At 41.3% G+C, this 20,225-nt stretch overlaps 1 protein-coding gene across 5 annotated transcripts in view; it reads right to left on the bottom strand.

Annotated features, from left to right (window-relative positions):
• The window catches only part of CTNND2 (catenin delta 2), a 945,427-nt gene that overhangs the window by 170,782 nt on the left and 754,420 nt on the right, over positions 1 to 20,225 (bottom strand). For all 5 annotated transcript variants that reach the window (XM_086676153.1, XM_086676178.1, XM_086676183.1 and 2 more), the window contains exon 12: positions 2,079 to 2,262. In XM_086676153.1, the coding sequence (XP_086532279.1) occupies positions 2,079 to 2,262 (184 nt within the window). The remainder of the gene's footprint in view (positions 1 to 2,078; positions 2,263 to 20,225) is intronic.

A 20,225-nucleotide genomic window follows, 5' to 3' on the forward strand; every position in this document is an offset into this window, starting at 1 on the left:
CAAGGCTGTTTTCTTCCTCTCTCAGCTCAACCTGCTCATCCATGTGGAATGATTCACAAACACATTTAAATAAGAGAGGACAAATTATTATTTTCCTGTAGAAAGGCAGGGGTTTGATGAAATAAGGGGGAAATTAAGTATTTACCATATATTGTTGGGTTTTGCTTTGCCAATTACATGATAAACTCAGAAAAGTGGGAAAACCCTTAAGCCTGGTTGCATCTTGACTAAGGAAACCCAATTTGACTACAGGAAATTCTTTCTAAATCAGATGTCCCCCCTTTTGCTTCCTATGATGTGTCTGCTCCTGGCCATATTCAGTGTAAGCAGCACATGGCCAACCCGCTGTATGTGTGAACAGAGAGGGATGGATAGTTTCTCTGATCTGATCCTGATCTGACCTATCTTCACTCTGCGTCACATCCCAGATGCTCAACTCAGCCAGATGACTTGCAAAGCAGACCCATGAACCCACATGGTCTAGCTTCCTCATCTGACTTTTGATCAAATGGTGCTGAAGGTATGCTCTTAATGGAGGTGGCCCACATCCATAAGTCTAACATCTTGAATGTAGAATTGTGTTACTGTATCATTCAGAGAGAATTCTACCTGACAGAGTTCACCAAGTCTTTACTGACCATACTTCTACAATTGATTCCGAGGCACTTCTTCCATGATCCTTATTAGGAACAATGACACTCTTTAAGTCAAAGATGCTAAGAAGGGAAAAAACGACCCATAATAGTTGAAAATAACTGGACTAGAAAAATCAGGTATAAAAAGTTGGAAGTGGCTTACAGCTTTAGCTTTGGGAAGGAGTTATATTTCTTCTGGTGGGGCAGGAGTTTTCTGAAGGATAACAGAATGTAAGAGGTTATAAAATGAATGTCTCAACAGGGAGTTTTGGAGAACTGTAAATTTGGCTTATGGTAAAGCTTAGCCGGAGAGATCATGTCAAAAGATCATTATTTCGTGACCTTGAGGAACAGCAAGATCGTTAGAGGATTTCCTATTCCTGTCTGTGAATGCATGTCGATATTTATGGAGGTAGACTCACTTTATCTCCCTCTACACACACACACTTACACAAACGCACCACCCCTCTCAAGACTGGAGGCCCAGAGCATTGCTATACATATTCATGAGATAATTATTATTAATGTCACCAAGGTGCTTTTGTTCCTTCTCAGTAGAGACCAGTTTTTGCCCCTGGAAACCAATCAACTGCAGGCAAGATGACAGCTTCGAGGCAGCTCAGCTAAAACAAACCTGTGCATCTTATGTCTGAAATATAGATCATTTGACTGGGTACCGTGGGCTGCTCTTGCACTCCCACCTCATCATTAAGTTTATCTGGCAGAGATTTGCAACTTTGGTACCAAATACAGCATCCTTGGGGGCACAGTTGCCCGAGTTTGGAAAAACTGTACCCTGATTATTGCCTTCTTTTCTAAGAGCAAAAGTTAAACAAAAATTAAGGTGATTCTAAGACTTCTCAAGAGATTTCTGGGGGATGGTTTTTGTAAAAGGGCACTGAGAGAGAACTAGAATGTATTTGCTACTTTCATTATTAAAAAAAAAACATTTCATACAACAGGCTTTATTAAAAAGTTATCTCTAAGCATTATGGGCTCCGGTAGTCACACAGACAAACTTTTAAAAATGAAAACCAAAATTAGTGATGCCACTTAATTAGCTCCCTACGTATATGTCTAGACTCTCCCCCCACCAACTGGCCTGCCTGGTTATTCTATACGCATGATATACTATAACATGGGAAAGAAACTACTGTGAACTATTGCTTTTAATCAGAGAAAACTAATTACTTTTGGTTGGAATGAAAATGTTTACTTTTTGCCCAAGACTCAAGAAAACATGTTAAATAAAAGACTTATAGAAGAAGATGCCTACACCTCGTCAGTACCTCATTAGAAATGATTTTTGCTAGCCTCTTACCCTTCTTCACCACGTCAACATTCATCTTTCTGGGACGCTCTGATCCTCAGGAAAGCAGCAGTGAAAACTGCAGAAGCAGAAAGCATATGACAGCAGCGGGAGGCAGCAAGGGTGCCACTCACCTTAGGCATCCGGTCGCATTTCGCAGCACCTGTGAGGAATGCAGCTGTATTTTCCGATCATCCTGGAGTGGTGAATTTTCCCAGCCCGAATGGGGGATAATCACGGCATTGGTCAACACTGCCAGGGTGTCCTGGATGATTGGCATCTTGAGGGCGTCACAAGACGAGAGGTTCCAAAGGACTCCTGCAAGATACACACAAACAGAGCTTTTGGATGGCCACTCTTTTTTCTCATCTCAAAACCGTTTTCCCTAATCAAGTTAAAGTCAAGGGCAAGGCGGACTTAGAGAGCGTGAACGCGTGACCTAGAGCGCACCCTTGATTTTAGAACATCTCTGAGAACCCATTAAAGGGCTACTGTGAAAATCTGACAAGCGGGCATAAGACTTGTGACACCACTGTCTTTGTTCCATCTCGAAGAGGGTGAGGTCTGATTTGAACTATGGATACCAACCAGGCTTCTGTTCGCTTTTAACACAGCAGGGCTACGTATCCAAAAATCTAGCCAAGACAAAAGAATTGTGAAAGTTATCTGAGCTATGAACTAGCGGGACATCCTTGTTTTATCCAGGACCTCAATATGCACATATGGACAGTTGGATGCGGCCTCCATTTAGAAACGGCCACCAACACGCAGGACCTTATGAGAGTCCAGCATCAGGTCTGATGCTCAACAAGGAATTTAAACTCACTGTCACTTGTGACAGCTTTGTCAGTTTTTCTCAGAAGGCAATGCTCGTGGAGGACGCAGAGAACAGGGACCAGTAGAAAGCAGAGGACAGACTAGAACAGGAAGTAACGTAGACAGAGCAAGAGCTAAAGTTTCAGGACAGATGGCATGTTTTAGGGTTTCAAATATTTTTATTAACAATTTTTATTTATTTATTTATTTATTTATTTATTTATTTATTTATTTATTTATTTATTTTTTGGGACAGAGAGAGACAGAGCATGAACGGGGGAGGGGCAGAGAGAGAGGGAGACACAGAATCGGAAACAGGCTCCAGGCTCTGAGCCATCAGCCCAGAGCCCGACGCGGGGCTCGAACTCGCGGACCGCGAGATCGTGACCTGGCTGAAGTCGGACGCTTAACCGACTGTGCCACCCAGGCGCCCCTTATTAACAATTTTTAATGTTTATTTCTGAGAGAGAAAGAGAAAGACAGAGTGTGAGCAAGGGAGGGGCAGAGAGAGAGGGAGACACAGAATCCGAAGCGGGCTCCGGGCTCCGAGCTGGTAGCACAGAGCCTGACATGGGGCTCGAACTCACGAACGGTGAGATCATGACCTGAGCTGAAGTTGGACGCCTAACTGACAGAGCCACCAGGGGCCCCTTACATATTTTTAAAGGAAATCTTAAAAATAGGATTAAGTTTAGAAATGTTCCTAAGTACTACGTATAAGTTATAACATCTGAAAATGCTCTTAAAGAATTTTTTGTTGTTGTTCAAAACAGAACACATGAAGGTAAAATAAACAGAATTACATTCTGATTTTTTATGAAAGAAAGATTGTAGTTTCTTCTCAAGACTAATCTAAATATACATCATCATTGCAGACATGGAGAATAAAATATTTATTTTTAGAAACACAACTTCCAACTTACTTGCTTAATAAGCTTTCAATAAATGTTAACATGAGATTGCGTTTTATCTACTGTGTTATGAATAGAACAAACACAGGTACTTCTGAAATTTGTTAGTTTTTCATGGCACATGTTGAACTCACCAAGGGCATTAATAATACTCATCTGAGTGTTGACAATGTTTGATTGTTAACAACTGAAGGAACAGTTTTTTTTTTTTTTAATTTTTTTTTTTTTTCAACGTTTATTTATTTTTGGGACAGAGACAGACAGCATGAACGGGGGAGGGGCAGAGAGAGAGGGAGACACAGAATCGGAAACAGGCTCCAGGCTCTGAGCCATCAGCCCAGAGCCTGACGCGGGGCTCGAACTCCCGGACCGCGAGATCGTGACCTGGCTGAAGTCGGACGCTTAACCGACTGCGCCACCCAGGCGCCCCTGAAGGAACAGTTTTAAATCAGTTCTATAAAAATGTGACTATAGAGACAAATCCTCTCAGTTGTCTTTCAAAAAAACATTTGCTGGGAATTTTACTGAAGTAAATGCAAAGGAAACAAAATGTTTTTGCCGCCCCGTATATATAAACCAATCCTTTAGCACAGGGCGGTTGGCTCAAGGGCAAATCCTGCCGGCTTGTTTTGGTAAATCAAGTTTTATTAGAACATAGCCTTGCCTGTTTATTTACATACTGTCTGTGGCCTACAAGGGAAGAGTTGAATATTTGTGACACAGACTGCATGGCCCAGAAAGCCAAAATCATTTATTATGTGGCCCTTTATGGAAAGATTTCGCCCACCCTGCTTTAGTATACAGACCATTTTCTATAAACTTCTATGCACATGTTTGCATTACCATTAGAATTGCAGACTGGGCACACACAAAAAAATGCTCAGTGGTACACAGAAGGTGCTCAAAAATACATTCTGATGCGGACGGATTTGAAATGCTAGCAATATTATCACATACATTTATCTTGCTTTAAATAATATATAAAGCTGCTTATTCAGTCCATTAAGAGAGATTTTACCAAATTTTAGAAAATCAAAATACAGGGGCGCCTGGGTGGCTCAGTTGGTTAAGTGTCCAGCTTAGGCTCAGGTCCTGATCTCGTGGTTCGTGAGTTCGAGCCCCGCGTCGGGCTCTGGGCTGACAGTTCGGAGCCTGGAGCCTGCTTTGGATTCTGTGTCTCCCTCACTCTCTGCCCCTCCCCCCTCCCCTGCTCATGCTCTGTCTCTCTCTGTCTCAAAAATAAATAAAACATTAAAAAAATTTTTTAATGAAAATCAAAATACATTCATTTGCAGTCTTGTGAAAATTTTCTTTTCCCATAAAACAATTAGGTTTTCAGCTTTAAAAAAGCACATTACAATGAAATTAATATCTACCCAAGTATCTGAAGAAAACTTTAAAAAATATCACATTACAAGGATTGTGTCTGTTCTTCTAAGGATAAATGCACACACATAGAGCCAGAAAATATAATTTTTTTCATTCTTAAATCCCGATTTGAAAATACCAATACGTGAAAATTGAGGCATATATGTTTTAAAATATGGATGGTATTTTTTTTTTAAATATAATTTATTGTCAAGTTGGCTAACATACAGCATATATAGTGTGCTCTTGGTTTGGAGGGTAGATTCCCGTGATTCATCGCTTACGTACAATACCCATTTCTCATCTCAACAAGTGCCTTCCTCAATGCCCCCCCCCCCCCACCCCCCCATCAACCCTCAGTTTGTTCTCTGTATTTAAGAGTCTCTTATGGTTTGCGTCCCTCCCTCTCTGTTTGTAACTATTTTTTTCCTGTTATGGGTGGTATGTTTTGCTCTAAAATACATTTCCTCTAAAACCTAATTAGTAAAAGAAAGTCTTCTGCATTTTTACATGCAATGAATTTAAAAGAATCTAAAGGCATTCTGCAAAAATAAAACAATCTTTACCGTTTTCTAATAAACAGGAAAAAGGTTTAAAGAGGGGAAAATCAAAGTGTGAAGGCCTAATCTAATATCTGACAAGAAGTGAATGATGGGACAGGAGATGTTCCAAGATAACTCTTTATTGGGCTCTTCTCTTCATTACCTTCCTCATTAATTCATTAATTAGTGTAACCTGATTCAGCATTTAGCATGGACAGAAGTTTCCTTGTTTCCATTCATCCCACCTTCCAGACTGGCTCCATCCGTGTTTCATGTTCCAGACAGCTTATCATTGCTCTAGATCCTGCCTCTGAACTTCCTATACTAATTCCCATCTGCAACCCCCAAGTGCTTCCTGACCCGTGAGGGGTGCACTGGACCTGTGATTGGGGGCAGCTTTTATCTCCTCTGTTTCAATGAGGGCTTGGCCAGATGGATGTAATGCGGCAGAATTTCTTTTGAGGGGAGTTTTGGTTACAGAGAGTTTTGGTTACATTATCTGGACGTATAGACCCGCTCGAGTGTAGAACCAGAGGTCTCTGGGGGTTATTTGAGATAAAGGTTGACATGTCTGACAGGAGTCAAAAGCGGGAAACAGCCAGAACTCTAAAGCTGTCTTGTTACAGACAGACACACACACACTCACACACACACACACACACACACACACACACACACACACACACCCCTCTACACACACATCCATAGTCCTGGCAGACGGGAGAGAGATTACTCGAGAAAAATGGGCATATCTAGGCATTCTCTATAAAGAAACGAGAAGTCATTGTTCTGCTTAAATTTCTCTTCACTCTGTCCTCTTCCTTCTGTGCTGGCTTAACATTTTTGTTATTCTCTTTTTTGACATCCCCTTCTAATCCCGGAGCCCAATCCTTCTCGCTGGGAGTGAGCACTGGACTTAGAGACTTGCCCTAACTGACGTAACATGGTGGAGGTGGCTTTGGAGACTCAGTCACAGAAAAGGTACCGCTGCTCCCTCCAAGTTCTGTCTCGGCTTCTGCTGGTTGGAGGGGAAGCCAGCTGTCCCGCTGGGAAGATCTTCCAGTGCTGCTCTGAAGAGGCCTACGGGGCAAAGAACCAAGGTCTCCAGCCAACAGCCACGTGGAGACTGCCTCGGGCGCAGAACCTCCGGGTCCAGGTAAGGCTTCAGATGACACAGTCTCACGTGGGACCCTGAGCCAGAACCACCCAGATTTGCCACCCCTGGAGTCCTGACACTCAGACGCTGCATGGGATCCCTTCTCTTCCCCCTCCTTTGTCTCTGTCTCTGGGCTCAGTTTTTTCCCTTCTACCACACTTTTTTCCTGGTTACCCCTCTCGTAACTTAGAGCCCCTGGTTCTCTTACCCTCTTCATTTGCTGTGAGAGAACAGAAGATACAGGAAGGAGGATCCACCTAAATACTGCAACTAAATACAAAGTGCATTTTAATATAGATTACAAATGCTGATTTTTTTTTTAGTACACGTGCTGCCGAAGTGAGCGTGATAAGTGATTGACTTTTAAGAATGTAACCATTGGGGCGCCTGGGTGGCGCAGTCGGTTAAGCGTCCGACTTCAGCCAGGTCACGATCTCGCGGTCCGCGAGTTCGAGCCCCGCGTCGGGCTCTGGGCTGATGGCTCAGAGCCTGGAGCCTGTTTCCGATTCTGTGTCTCCCTCTCTCTCTGCCCCTCCCCCGTTCATGCTCTGTCTCTCTCTGTCCCAAAAAATAAATAAATGTTGAAAAAAAAATTAAAAAAAAAAAAAAAGAATGTAACCATCTTCATGTTTGCAACTTATTAAATGACCACTTCCTTTAATTTGGAATAATAGTGTCTTAGCTTCCCATTCATGCTGTAACAAGTTACCACAGACATGGTGCTCAAAATGATGCATATTTATTATGTTACAATTCTGCAGATCTGAAGGCTAAATAAAATGCATGAGCAGGGTGACGCTCCTTCTGGAGGTTCTAAGGGAGAATTCCCTTGTCTTTTCAAACTTCTAAAGGCTGCCTGTGCTCCTTGGCCTGAGGCTTGCATCACTCTGTCCTCAGCATCCATTATCACATCCCCTTCTGGGATTCTGAACCTCCCTGCCTCCCTGTTATAATGATACTTGTGATCTCCCTGAGCCCACCTGGGTAATCCGGGATAATCTCCCCATCTCAAGATCCTTAACTTAATCCCCTCTGTAAAGCCCCTTTACTACCTAAGATAACATTCACAGGCTCTAAGATTTAGGATATGGACTTCTTTGGAGGGCCAACATTCAATCTACTACACATCCCCCTTTTTTACAAATTTTTTTTAATGTTTTTATTTATTTTTGAGACAGAGAGAGACAGAGCATGAGCGGGGAAGGGGCAGAGAGAGAGGGAGACGCAGAATCTGAAGCAGCCTCCAGGCTCTGACCTGTCAGCACAGAGCCCGACATGGGGCTCGAACTCACAGACCGTGAGATCGTGACCTGAGCTGAAGTCGGACGCTTAACCGACTGAGCCACTCAGGCGCCCCTTACACATCCCCTTAAAATATCGCTATGCTTAAAACAAAGTTAAACCTCTTATTACAGCTTCATGATCAGGCATTTCCCTAAATCTCTAAATTCATCTTGAATCTTTCATTCACTTATTCACTCCATGCACATTAAGGACCTAGGTGCCAGGTTCCGTGTGGGATACTGTGGATACATTACTGAAGAAAACAAACGTCCCTGCCCTCAGGGCCCTTCCATTGCTGTAACTGTAGTCACTTTGCTGCGGGCATCATGGCCATATTTCTTCTCCTTGAACACACAAGCTCCTTTGAAATTCCGATCTCTTAGACCTATGGCTCTCTTAGCCTGGAATATTCTTCTCTAGAGCTTTCCAAGGCTGATCTTTCTTTCTGCTCACATGGTACCTTAAAGGTGCAAAAACTCAGCGAAAGTTTTCTGGATCACTCTAAACTAGCTTCCCAGACACCTGCTATGAGAGTATTTTAATTTTTAGCAGAGACCTCATCACTAACTCCTATTTCCCATTATTTGAACTTCTGCCATTTCCTCACTGTTCCTCCCCAGCAAGGTCCCAGACACGACATGAAACCAGGGGGCCTGAGTGTTCATAGCATACAGAACACATACAACACACAGAATATGCTTTGACACATATTAGGTGCTCACCATTCAGGTGCTGAATAAATACAAGAATTAATAGCTGGATGACAGACCTTTGTAAGATGACATGTGCTCCAGGCAAATGAAGCCATGATGTAAAAAAATAAAATAGCAGATATTATAAGTAATAAGTCCAAGTGAGAATACAAAATGTTATTTCAACAACACTATAACCTCCACAGAAATACAGATAATATAACTCTACAGAAATTCCACTTTTAGCTAGTAGAGAACAATTTATGCCGCTCAAAGACATTAGTCAATTTAGCATTAGAAGGCTCATCTCCAATGTTGTATCTGAGTAATTATCTTGTATTAACTCCTTGATAATTCTAAATTAGCTAAGGTAGTACTAAAATTTCAATTTGTGAAAAAACCCTGTGGAATAAACTGAATTCACAGTGATATTTGGTATCCATACAAGCTACCTCATTTATTCGTATCTGAAAGTAACATAAAAATGTTTTAGTATTTTGGTTGATGGTCACCAGCAAATTTCAATTTACCTGTTGAAAATATGCTAATTTCTTTGAGGTTAAAATCTCTAATAAAATTTTGTAGCATCTTTCCTTTAATTATATGGATTCAAAAGCTTTCCTTTAAGTATAAAATTATTGCTGTTCCAAATATAATTTTGACAGTAGGTTTAGTTGAGAAGACATTTAAATAACTAATTATGTATACTAAATATATTTAAAATATAGCTTATTTTTATTTCAGGCACAGGGTGGCTCTTTTCCCTGAGATTATCCATATTCATAAGCAGTAATTGGTTTATTAAAATTTCTTTAATAAAATCTTAATTACTTTCATTGGATCCTTTATTTTAATAGAGGGTAATTGTGTGGGTTTTTTTCCCTAAAAGAGGTAAGGGATATCTTAGAAAAAGAAACTCAGGTTGACAAAAAATACATTTTAATAACCTTAAGTCTTAAATCATAATAAAATCAAACATTGCCTCTGTCTGTGCAGGCCTTTCCTATGACCCCCTCATTTGCTTTTAATCTTTAGACCTAAAACATAATCTCTGAGCATCAGTGAGGCTCAAACCAAAGAAAAGTTACGCTGAATTCATTTTAAATAAACGCTTCAAAATTTATTTTAAATTCAGCAGCTAATTAAAAATTAACTCAATATATATGAAGATTTACTTTTTTTCTTTTTTAATTTTTTTTTTCAACGTTTATTTATTTTTGGGACAGAGAGAGACACAGCATGAACGGGGGAGGGGCAGAGAGAGAGGGAGACACAGAATCGGAAACAGGCTCCAGGCTCTGAGCCATCAGCCCAGAGCCCGACGCGGGGCTCGAACCCACGGACCGCAAGATCGTGACCTGGCTGAAGTCGGACGCTCAACCGACTGCGCCACCCAGGCGCCCCTGAAGATTTACTTTTAAATGAATCTATTACTCATCTTATTCTGTGAGTGAAAATGTGTACATCTGGGGAAGGGAGAGAAGAGAAAAGAATGGGAGAAATGAGATTATCTACTTTCTCCATCCACACCATTCACACTGAGTCATGGGTGGGTGGAAGGTGACTGATCAAAATCTGGAGGCCCATGACACGCTGTACTCGATTTATGCTGTGTGCACGTGTGTGTGTGTGTGTGTGTGTATGCATGAGTGCCTGTGCATCCGTGTGTGTGTGTGCATGTATCTGAGTATTTGGGTGCGTGATACAGAAACTCTCAACTGTCCCTGAGAAGTCATGACCCTCAAGGTGTGGCTGTGAATTAGGACTGTGTTGAAAGTTCTTCCAGATGGTATGCGGCATAGCTTCAACAAGATTTGCACACAGCCTCATTTAATGCTTTTAAAAATAAAAGCACTGACCTCAAAGATAAAGTCTACCAAAATGTTGTGACAATAGTGGGTATAGCTGAAAGTAAAAAGCAACTCATGGGACTACATCAAACTAAAAAGCTTCGGCACAGCAAAAAAAAGAAAAAAAAAAGAAAAAAAGAAAAGAAAGAAAGAAAAGACAGAAAAGAAAGAAAAAATAAAGGCTACCTAGGAATGGGTGAAAATATTTGCAAACCATATATCGAACCAGGGGTTATATCCAAAGTATGTAAGGAACTCATACAACTCAGTAGCAAAAAATAAATAAACAACTTGAATAAATATTGGCAGAGGAACAGAACAGATATTTTTCTAAAAAAGACACCCAAATGGCCAGCAGGTACATGAAAAGATACTCAACATCACTAATCAAATCAAAACTACCGCTGAGATATCACTTCACATCTGTTAGAATGGATATTATCAAAAAGACAAGAGATAAGTGTTGGTAAAGATGTGGAGAAAAGGAAACCCTTAGGAACCACTGGGGGAATGTAAATTGGTACAGTTGTTATGAAAGACAGTATGGAGGGACCTCAAAAAATTAAAAATAGAAATACCATAGTATTTAGCATTCCAATTCTGGGTACATATCTGAAAGAAATGAAAATAGGTTACAGAAAAGATATCTGTATTTGGTGTTTATTGCAGCATTATTCACAATAGTCAAGATCTAGAAACAACTTAACCATCTGTCAGTGGATGAATGGATAAAGAAGATGTGGTATATATATTCTTAGAATATTACTTGGCCACAAGAAAGAAGGAAATCCCGCCATTTGCAATAACATGGATGGACTTTGAGGACATTGTGCCAAGTGAGATGAGCCAGAGAAAGACAAATACTGTATGATATCACTTACAGGTGGAATCTAAAAAGCCAAACTAATAAAAACAGAGAGCAGAATGGTAATCACCAGGGTTTGGGAGGTGGGAGAATTAGGGGGGTATTGTTTAAGGGTACAGAAACGCAACTAGTAGATAAATAAGTTCTGGAGATCTGACGCACAGCTTGGTGGTCATGAACAACAATACTATATCATGCAATTTACAACTGCTAAGAGACTAGATTTTAACTGTTCCCACCACAAAAAGAAATGATAATTATATGACATGAGAGATGTGTTAGCTAATACCAAGGTAGTAACGTACCGTGATATATAAATGTGTCAAATCAACACCTTGTAGACCGTAAACTTCCACAATGCTTTATGTCAACTGTATCTCGAAAACAATAAAAAAAAATTTTTTTAAATACGCGATGTGAATGTTACTTTGAGAAGAATAATTACAGGAAATGGATGCGACAGTCATTCTGTAGTGCATGCAGAAGAGTGTTTTAAAACACATGTAACAAAGATGGTTATAAGAGCGTGAAATAGAAGAATTTAACTTTAACATGTAGTGTTATGCATCACAGGAAATTTTACTTTATTTTATCATTTTTTAAATGATTTTTAAATTTTTTTTTCAACGTTTATTTATTTTTGGGACAGAGAGAGACAGAGCATGAACGGGGGAGGGGCAGAGAGAGAGGAAGACACAGAATCGGAAACAGGCTCCAGGCTCTGAGCCATCAGCCCAGAGCCTGACGCGGGGCTCGAACTCCCGGACCGCGAGATCGTGACCTGGCTGAAGTCGGACGCTTAACCGACTGCGCCACCCAGGCGCCTCTTAAATGATTTTTAAAATTTAGTTTTGAGACAGAGCGAGCGAGCACGAGTGGGACAGGGGCAGAGAGAGGTGGACAGAGGATCTGAAGCAGGCTCCACACAGACAGCAGCGAGCCTGACATGGGGCGCGAACCCATGAACCACGAGATCATGACCTGAGCCGAAGTCGGACACTCAACTGACTGAGCCACCCAGGCACCCCTCCATCATAGGAAAATTTAAAAGTAATTGTATATATTCTTTTTTCAGAAAAGTCGGATTGGATGCTGGATATAGTGACAGAGCCTTAATGAATTTTATCAATGGAATATCAGTATTTCCAGGATATAAAAATTCTCTGTTAAGATTTGAATCTTTATCTTTCTTTTATAAACCTTCCCTTAAGAGCAATCCATTTTTTGATGATAAGTGATTCCCACCACCCAATTGATAACAAATAACTACTTTAAAATAATTTTAAAATATTGAAAAAAGGGTAATTCCTTAGGCCAAAACTCCTCAAGCTTCCAGGAATCCCAGGGGAGGGCTGACCAGAACAAACGATCTCTGAGTTCTCTTCTTTAATATTTCAGGAGAGGAAACTGCAGTGACCACCGGGGCTTAGGTGAAGGTTAATCCTTTTAGAATTGGACTCACCCAATCATTCTGAGTTAAGAGTCTCACCGAGGTGGTGACGACGAGAGAGAGGGCTGCGGGGGCTGATAAATGTGTGGGGAGAGCAGGCAGAAGAACTGTACTGTCAGCCTCAATAACCAAAAACTGTCACCCTACTAATGCCACTGACAGCTTCTAGCCCAGACATGGAATTCTTTTTTGAAAGCATCACATACACGTTACATGCTGAGAGTCAAGCAGAATTATTCTTGCTTATTTTCAAAATAGGTACAAAATTTGGTTAACTCCAGAGGAGTGAGATGGTTTTCACATTAGCAAGAAAATCAGATCTTCGCTTTCACAAATGAGGCAAATTCTGGTTTAAGCTGATTAAATCTATGAGGGCTCCCCCTTGAGATGTCTTAACTCCTGAAGTTCTGCAACAGCTCTGTTATTGATACAGCCATCCATGTTGAGGTGCTGTCTTGTTTCAAAGCCAAAACTGATCCCAGGAACACTCTGATATTCAAATTTTAGTACCAGCAGTGCACCTAACACGTGTAGAACAAGCTGGTATAGATTAGTTTAAACAAGAGGCCCAAACTCGCTTAAAGTTTTCATTAATAATTTAAGAAATGATCCTCCCTGTTTTCAAAGCTGGGACTAATTTAATTGAAAATGAGGTAATTTCACAGACAAAAGAGGATGACTTTTTTTGAAAGGAAGAATCAAAACTCAGGTGTGTCTATGATATCTCATTCCATTTCCAGTTGGATTCTGTAGATCTGCAATTTTTCAAATTACATTAAATGCTTACAGTAAGGGAATAACAAGCTAGATTCCAGTCATCAGAAACGAGGCTTATCTCCAACTGGGGCCAAGCAGTGCAGCTCCTATCTAAGAAGTAAGAAGCTCTTCCCATGGTATTTTTTTTAAAGTAAATTTTAGTCGAAAATAATCTGGATGTGAACGAAACCAAAACATGCCATCCCCAACCACGTCCCTTTGGCATATGGGTCATTTTGGGAAAAAGGCCACTGGGCACCAACAGAGGTGGAAAAAGTTCTCTAGTCAGCACAGCTTGTCATTTTGTAATGGAAATTTACATTTATAAAGGAAATTTCCATTTGTCAAGATGTCTCCCTCTTCTGTACCAGGAAGAGGAGGAGGACCCTTAGCAACTCTTACAGCATCAACTTAAATATGGAAAACAAACCTTAGCATGGAACCCTATTTAACCGTACTTCTCTTAGTCACCTTCCCATAACTACTTGTCTCCCCCTCCCAGAAGCCCCCAATCCCTTTTCCTTTGTTTAGCCTAAGATGGTATTTAAGCATAAGTTCTAACCACCTCTTTGAGCTACCCATCACTGGCTGCTCCCACGTGTATGTGCCATATGCAAGTTAAGAAACTTCTGTTTTTCTCTCATTAATTTGTCTTTTGCCTATCTCAGTTACAAGACCCCAGCTGGAGAGCCTAAGGTGGGTAGAGGAAAAATATTTTTTCCTCCCCTATATGATGTCAATGTCTGATAGTAACCATCTGTGAAAGTCATGGGTTCATGTTTGAGCACAGCATTTTGTAAATGAGCCATAGAATACTTTATTTTTCAATTCCCGAGAGATCAAGAGTTAGGAATATAAAATTGGGCTTGCTTGAAACTATAGCCTTCCTCAATGACCTTGCAGAAGTCAGACCTTGAAAAAAAAAGCACACAAGCTGTTTTATAATCTCTGGAAACTGGCCCTGGGCCTCTTTTCCTAAAAGTGACTGTAGTTAAGATTATGTCATTTCATCTAACAACTGTCATATTCTTCTGTGTAGTAATAAAGATGATTTCTTATACTTTGGTTGTGTTTCTTGGTAGCTGTTTGTACCGCAAATTACATGCATTACATAAAGTAACTTAAGTTTGCCTCTTTCATAAATTATTGAGGAAGGGAGGAAAGAATGGAGAAAAAGAGGGGGCGGGGAGAGGCAGAAGAAGAGACTGAGGCAGGAAGGGAGAATGAGAGAGAGATTTGAAGACATTCAGCCCCATCATATAATGATTTTTTAGGTGGGAAGTGGTATCATCATAATTTCTGGCCCTGGGGTAAATGATGTGGGGACAGACTAATCCAACTGCTTGCTTCAGAAAATACCTGCCTCTGGAAGTTCAGACTGTGAGCTGAGCAGCTTGCTTATCAAAAGTAATAGTTTGCTTATCAAAACTCATTTCGTGACCCTTGCCTCTATGTACCACCAGTCCAGAGCTATTACATTATAAACTCTGCCCAATGCCAGTTGTTTTGCATCTTGGAACACCCACCTTAAACAAACTCAGCCAAGGATCCAAGGCCTTATAAATACCAGGCCCAATTTCCCTTTTGACTTCTGCAAGGTCGTGTTCTCCCTTACCATAGTAAATCTAGTAAACTTAGCTTTGCTTAGTCTACAGGTTTTTCTGGTAGAGGAGCTGACAGTTGGCAAACCATGTGAATTACTGAAAATGAGTAGATAGCTAATTTCATCTTTGGTAAACACAGAGTCTGGAAAATTCTTGGAACCGCAGGGCATTCACTAACCATAACATCATGACTTTATCTGTGTGGATGACAATGGGTGTTAAGCTGTTTGCATTTCTATTAGGTACCATAACCCAGAAGTGACAAAGCCCCATACACTTCTTGGTAGGGCCTGAGGCTGCCATTCCAAACTCTTTAGGCTTAGAGTGAGTAGGCAAAGGTGAAATTATATAGCCTTGCACAAAGATAGGGATGGCTAGCTCCTTGAGGATTTCTTTTTAATATTACATGTAGCACATCCTCCTTACTCCTGCCAAGAATCAACATAAGGACTCAAACTGAGTTTGTGGGAGCATCCTTGGCTAAGAATCCCTGGAAATAAGATAGCTGGGGACACTCTTCTATACCGGGGCCATCTTAAAGTGCAACCTTGGTTCCTAGGGTTCTCACACAAAAAAGCTGCCTTGATGACCACATGGTGGTGGAGTGAACAAAGAGTGGAAATTGGGAATCGGACTGAAAGTTTAGTTCAGCTCTCACATAATCAGCATTAAAAAGAGTTTAGTTTCCAGTGGGCTATCGATAGGTGCCTATTGAATGAAAGAACATGGAATGAATGTCATTGTTGAGTCATGATGATGTTCAAGTACAAGGGTCTCACATTTTCAGATCGTGACTAAGCTAGGCATTCAAAATAAGATCACACTGAAAAAAAGAAAACTAGCCAAATATACCTAATATTTTTGCATTATTGTCATACACTAGGAGTTTTGCTATCATCTCGCATGTATTAATTCATGTAAACCTTCAACAAATTCCATTTTACAGATGATGAGACTGAGACCCAGCGAATGACACTGTACATGTAAGTAAAAATGAAGGTCAGTAGTCTGACCATGATGCATTATGAACAATCAGACAATTGTCAGGCACGTACATCTGCTACTTGAAATTGGAGAGAGGTGATATGGCTTGCAGTTCTTTGAAGCAGAATACACATGAACACAAGAGAATGTTCTGCTTTTCATCTTTGCCCAGTTTCGTGTTAGCCTCAGGTCATATAACTTGAGAAATTTCAAGAAGTCATTTGAGTTCATAGAATGAAGAGTGTTCCATTTTGAAACAACTTTTACAAATATACTTCTCTTGCAAACCTTAATTCTGTTGACCTCTATGAAAACATGCAGCTACAGTCTTCCATGCAGAAAACACTAAACAAAAACCAGATTGAGATGAAGGGTAATTTTAAAACAAATCCTGTCCCTGTCCATCACACTAATATTAAAACTGGGTCTTATTTTCCATTAAATCAAAATTGTTTCATATTGCCGCTCCATCGTGATGATACCAACGGTAAACACAAGCCCTCATTTATTGAATCATTACCATGTCACATGCACTGTTTTGTTAATTCTTTATCCCAACCCTGAGAGAGAGGTACTGCTATTGACTTCATTTTACAGATTCATAACTAAAGATTTAAGAGGTTACAAAAATCTCCCAAGGACAGGTAACAAACACAAGAGATAAAGAGATAAAGAGCTGGAACATAAATATAGGCTCCCATAGTCCAAATTATCTTGCTTTTTAGAGACACTCCATTCAGAGGTTATTTTTTATGGAAAAAAATGACGACAGTGGATAAGAACATTAAGACTCAACTATTATCTCTGATCATTCTCAAATTTGTATTTCTGAGTTTCATTTCTATGACTCCAAATTTGAACTTTGTTGCTGTGTATTTTTCTCCAAACATACTTCCTTTCCCCTCATATTCTCCAAGCTAATCTACTACCCAAATCAGAGATTTGGGGAAACTTCCATTTTCTTGTGCCATTTCTATGCTTTTAATTTTTCAGCAGATATTTTACGAATGCCCCAGAAAACAAAGGACTGATAAGCACCCTGGGCAACATACTGTGAATGAGGCAGGGTTTACCTGGGGAGAGAAAATGATTGGGCTGTAGATGATAAAATCCACCAACTATCAGAGATGCTGTGCCATGAGAATTCAGGGAATAAAAGATCACCAAAGGAGAGATCACAGAAGGCTATCTGGGAGAGAAGAGGATCTTTGGTTGGCCCTTGACGGATAAGAACAATTAGCCAAGGAGTGGGAGTGAGGCATCCAGGTATCCAGAAAAAGCAAAAGCTTGCAGATATGAAGACAGTCTTAATGTCCATGAGATCAGTTGTGTAGACGCCCATTCAAAACTTATTTGAATAAAAAAATACATTTCTCAACAATCCAAAGGGAACGACATTAGGACAATGATAGTCTAACTACCAAAATGGCAGTTTTTCTATCCACCATGGGGAAATTGAGAAAAATGCTTATGTGCAGGCTCCATCTCTGGAGATTCTGATAGAAGTGATCTTAGTGAGGGGCGCTTGGGTGGCTCAATCGGTTAAGAATCCGACTCTTGGTTTCGGCTCAGGCCACGATCTCACGGTTCGTGAGTTCGACCCCTGCCTCGGGCTCTGTGCTGACAGTGCGGAGCCTGCTTGGGATTCCCTCTCTCTCTGCCCCTCCCCTGTGTTCTCTCTCAAAATAAATAAATAAACTTAAAAAAAAAATTTTTTTTTTAAAGTGGTCTCAGTGGGTCCTGCCACCAGCTTTTTTTTTTTTTTTTTTTTGGAAGACTAGCAAGCCAGTGCAAGTTATTACATCTAAGCTATGGAGAATTTAACTGAGTTCATCACTGTCAGCTTCCGCTGTGACTTCTTTCTGAAGAACACAGAAAAACTACCTGTTCTGACAAAAGGAAAGTGATTAGTGAGCTTCCACATTTGAGATCTTTGTACTTTCATGTCATCAAGACCCAACTGCTTCACTCAATCCTTTTATTTGTTCATTTATTTGATTATTCATTCACTCAGTCAACAGAACATTCTTTGTCTAGCAGAACAACTTCAAGCCTTCGAGTGAGTAAGCCACCCCTGAATTCAGTTCCACAAACACTGGGCAATGTGGGTGTGGCTCCCCTGCAGAGCTGGGAGACAGTGAGGGAAATGGGGCAGCAGGGATTTCAGGCCTCAAGGTGTTTCATGGGGTTGCTGAGACCAGGATGGCAAAAGCTCTTGTAAAAGTCAAGTCAGGCAGAGAGAACATTCTACTCAGGGAATACAAAGAGGGTCCGGATGGCCAGATAGTGTGTGGGGTGGTGGAATGGGCCATCCACGTGCTCCCTCTGTGTTTAGCTGGATTTTCAGCAAGGTTGAAGTTAAGACTTCGAGGGTGGGTTGTAGATACTCTATGCTTTAGACTCAAGGGAACCCCTTGTGCTGTTGTGTTACTGTCTTAAGAAAACTGATGTTCAATTATGAATTCAAGGCATTTGATTCTTCCAGGTTCCTACCAACTCACATTGCTCTAAAACAAAACAAAACAAAACAAAACAAAACAAAACAAAACAAAACAAAACATCGGGCTTCTGGGTGGCTAGGTCGGTGAAGTGTCCGACTTCAGCTCAGGTCATGATCTCACAGTTTGTCAGTTCAAGCCCCGTATCAGGCTCTGTGCTGACAGCTCAGAGCCTGGAGCCTGCTTCGGATCTGCATCTCCCTCTCTCTATGCCCCTCCCCTGCTCACACATTGTCTCTCTCTAAAATAAATAAACATTAAAAGATAAAACAAAACCCCCAAAACCCAACCGTGCCCTTGGGCTGAATCTCCCAGGCACCCAGGCCCTCCCGCGGGCAGCTGGGTTCAGGCAATGGCAGAATTGGTGAGAGAGCATGAGGAGAGAGAGTGCTGAGCTCTTTCTGCTACACACGCTCCCTGTCCTCAGCTCTGCCCACAGGGCCAAGACACTTTGTGGCTAGACCAGCCCATCCCCACAGCTCCTGATCTCTGGAATACTGTTTTCTCTCACTGCTTCCACGGGTGACAGTCAGTAGCCACCTGACCGCCCCTGGATCAGTCCCTTTACTCTGCCCATACCTTGGAAAAAAGGCCCTTCACTAAATTCTCTCCAGAATCCTAGCTGAGGGTGCCTTACATGTCTGGCCAGATCCTTGATTAAAGTGGGTAAGCAGGGAACACAGACTAAAAAGGGCCTCGGACGCCATAGTCAGACATTTCTGTTTTACCCGTAAGTGCAGTGGGGTAACAGTGAGCACGTAACTGTCATAATATGTTTTATTATGTTTCATTCCTTCCTGGGGCATCCACAGCACTGAAAGCCAAATATAAGACACATTCCCAACTAGTCACCCAGCTACAAGGGTAGCTTTAAGGAAATCTTTTTCTAATAACATACGATAAAGCGTTTTAAAGTGTACAAATCAGTGGCAATGAGTACATTCGCTAGAATGTGCAATCATCTCCTTTAGCTCCAAAATATTTCCGTCACCCCAAAAAGGGCAACTGGTCTTTCAAGACACCATTCCGGAGGCTTTTTGGCAGAGAACAGGCTAAAATGAGGGAAGAAGTGAGCTGACCGGTGAAGAGGCCACTTGAGAATTCCAGGGGAGAGATGATCAGGTCCACAGCGATGGAAGTCGTCATGCGTGACATAGAACGTCTGGCCCGGCGGGTGGGCTGGATGGAGGGGTTGGGGGGAAATGAGAAGTTGAACAACAGAGGCGAGGAGGCCTGGAGGAACAAGAGGTGGGGAGAGAACTTGGGGATTGCTGTTTGGGATGCGTTGACTTTGAGATGCCAGTTAGACAGCCAGGGGCGATATCCAGAGGTAGCTGGATGCCGGCATCTGGAGCACCGCGGGGAGATAGAAATTTAAAGCCCTCTGCATCTGGATGGTGTTTGGAGCTGCCGGATGGGATGTGGTCACAGAAACAGAGTTCGAGGTAATGATCCTAAGCATACCTACATTTGAAGTCTGGTGGTGAAGGCTGGTTGTCACAAAG

Source organism: Puma concolor, chromosome A1 (genome assembly GCF_028749965.1).
Source record: "Puma concolor isolate L17-30 chromosome A1, mPumCon1.1.hap2, whole genome shotgun sequence".
Lineage (NCBI taxonomy): Eukaryota > Metazoa > Chordata > Mammalia > Carnivora > Felidae > Puma > Puma concolor.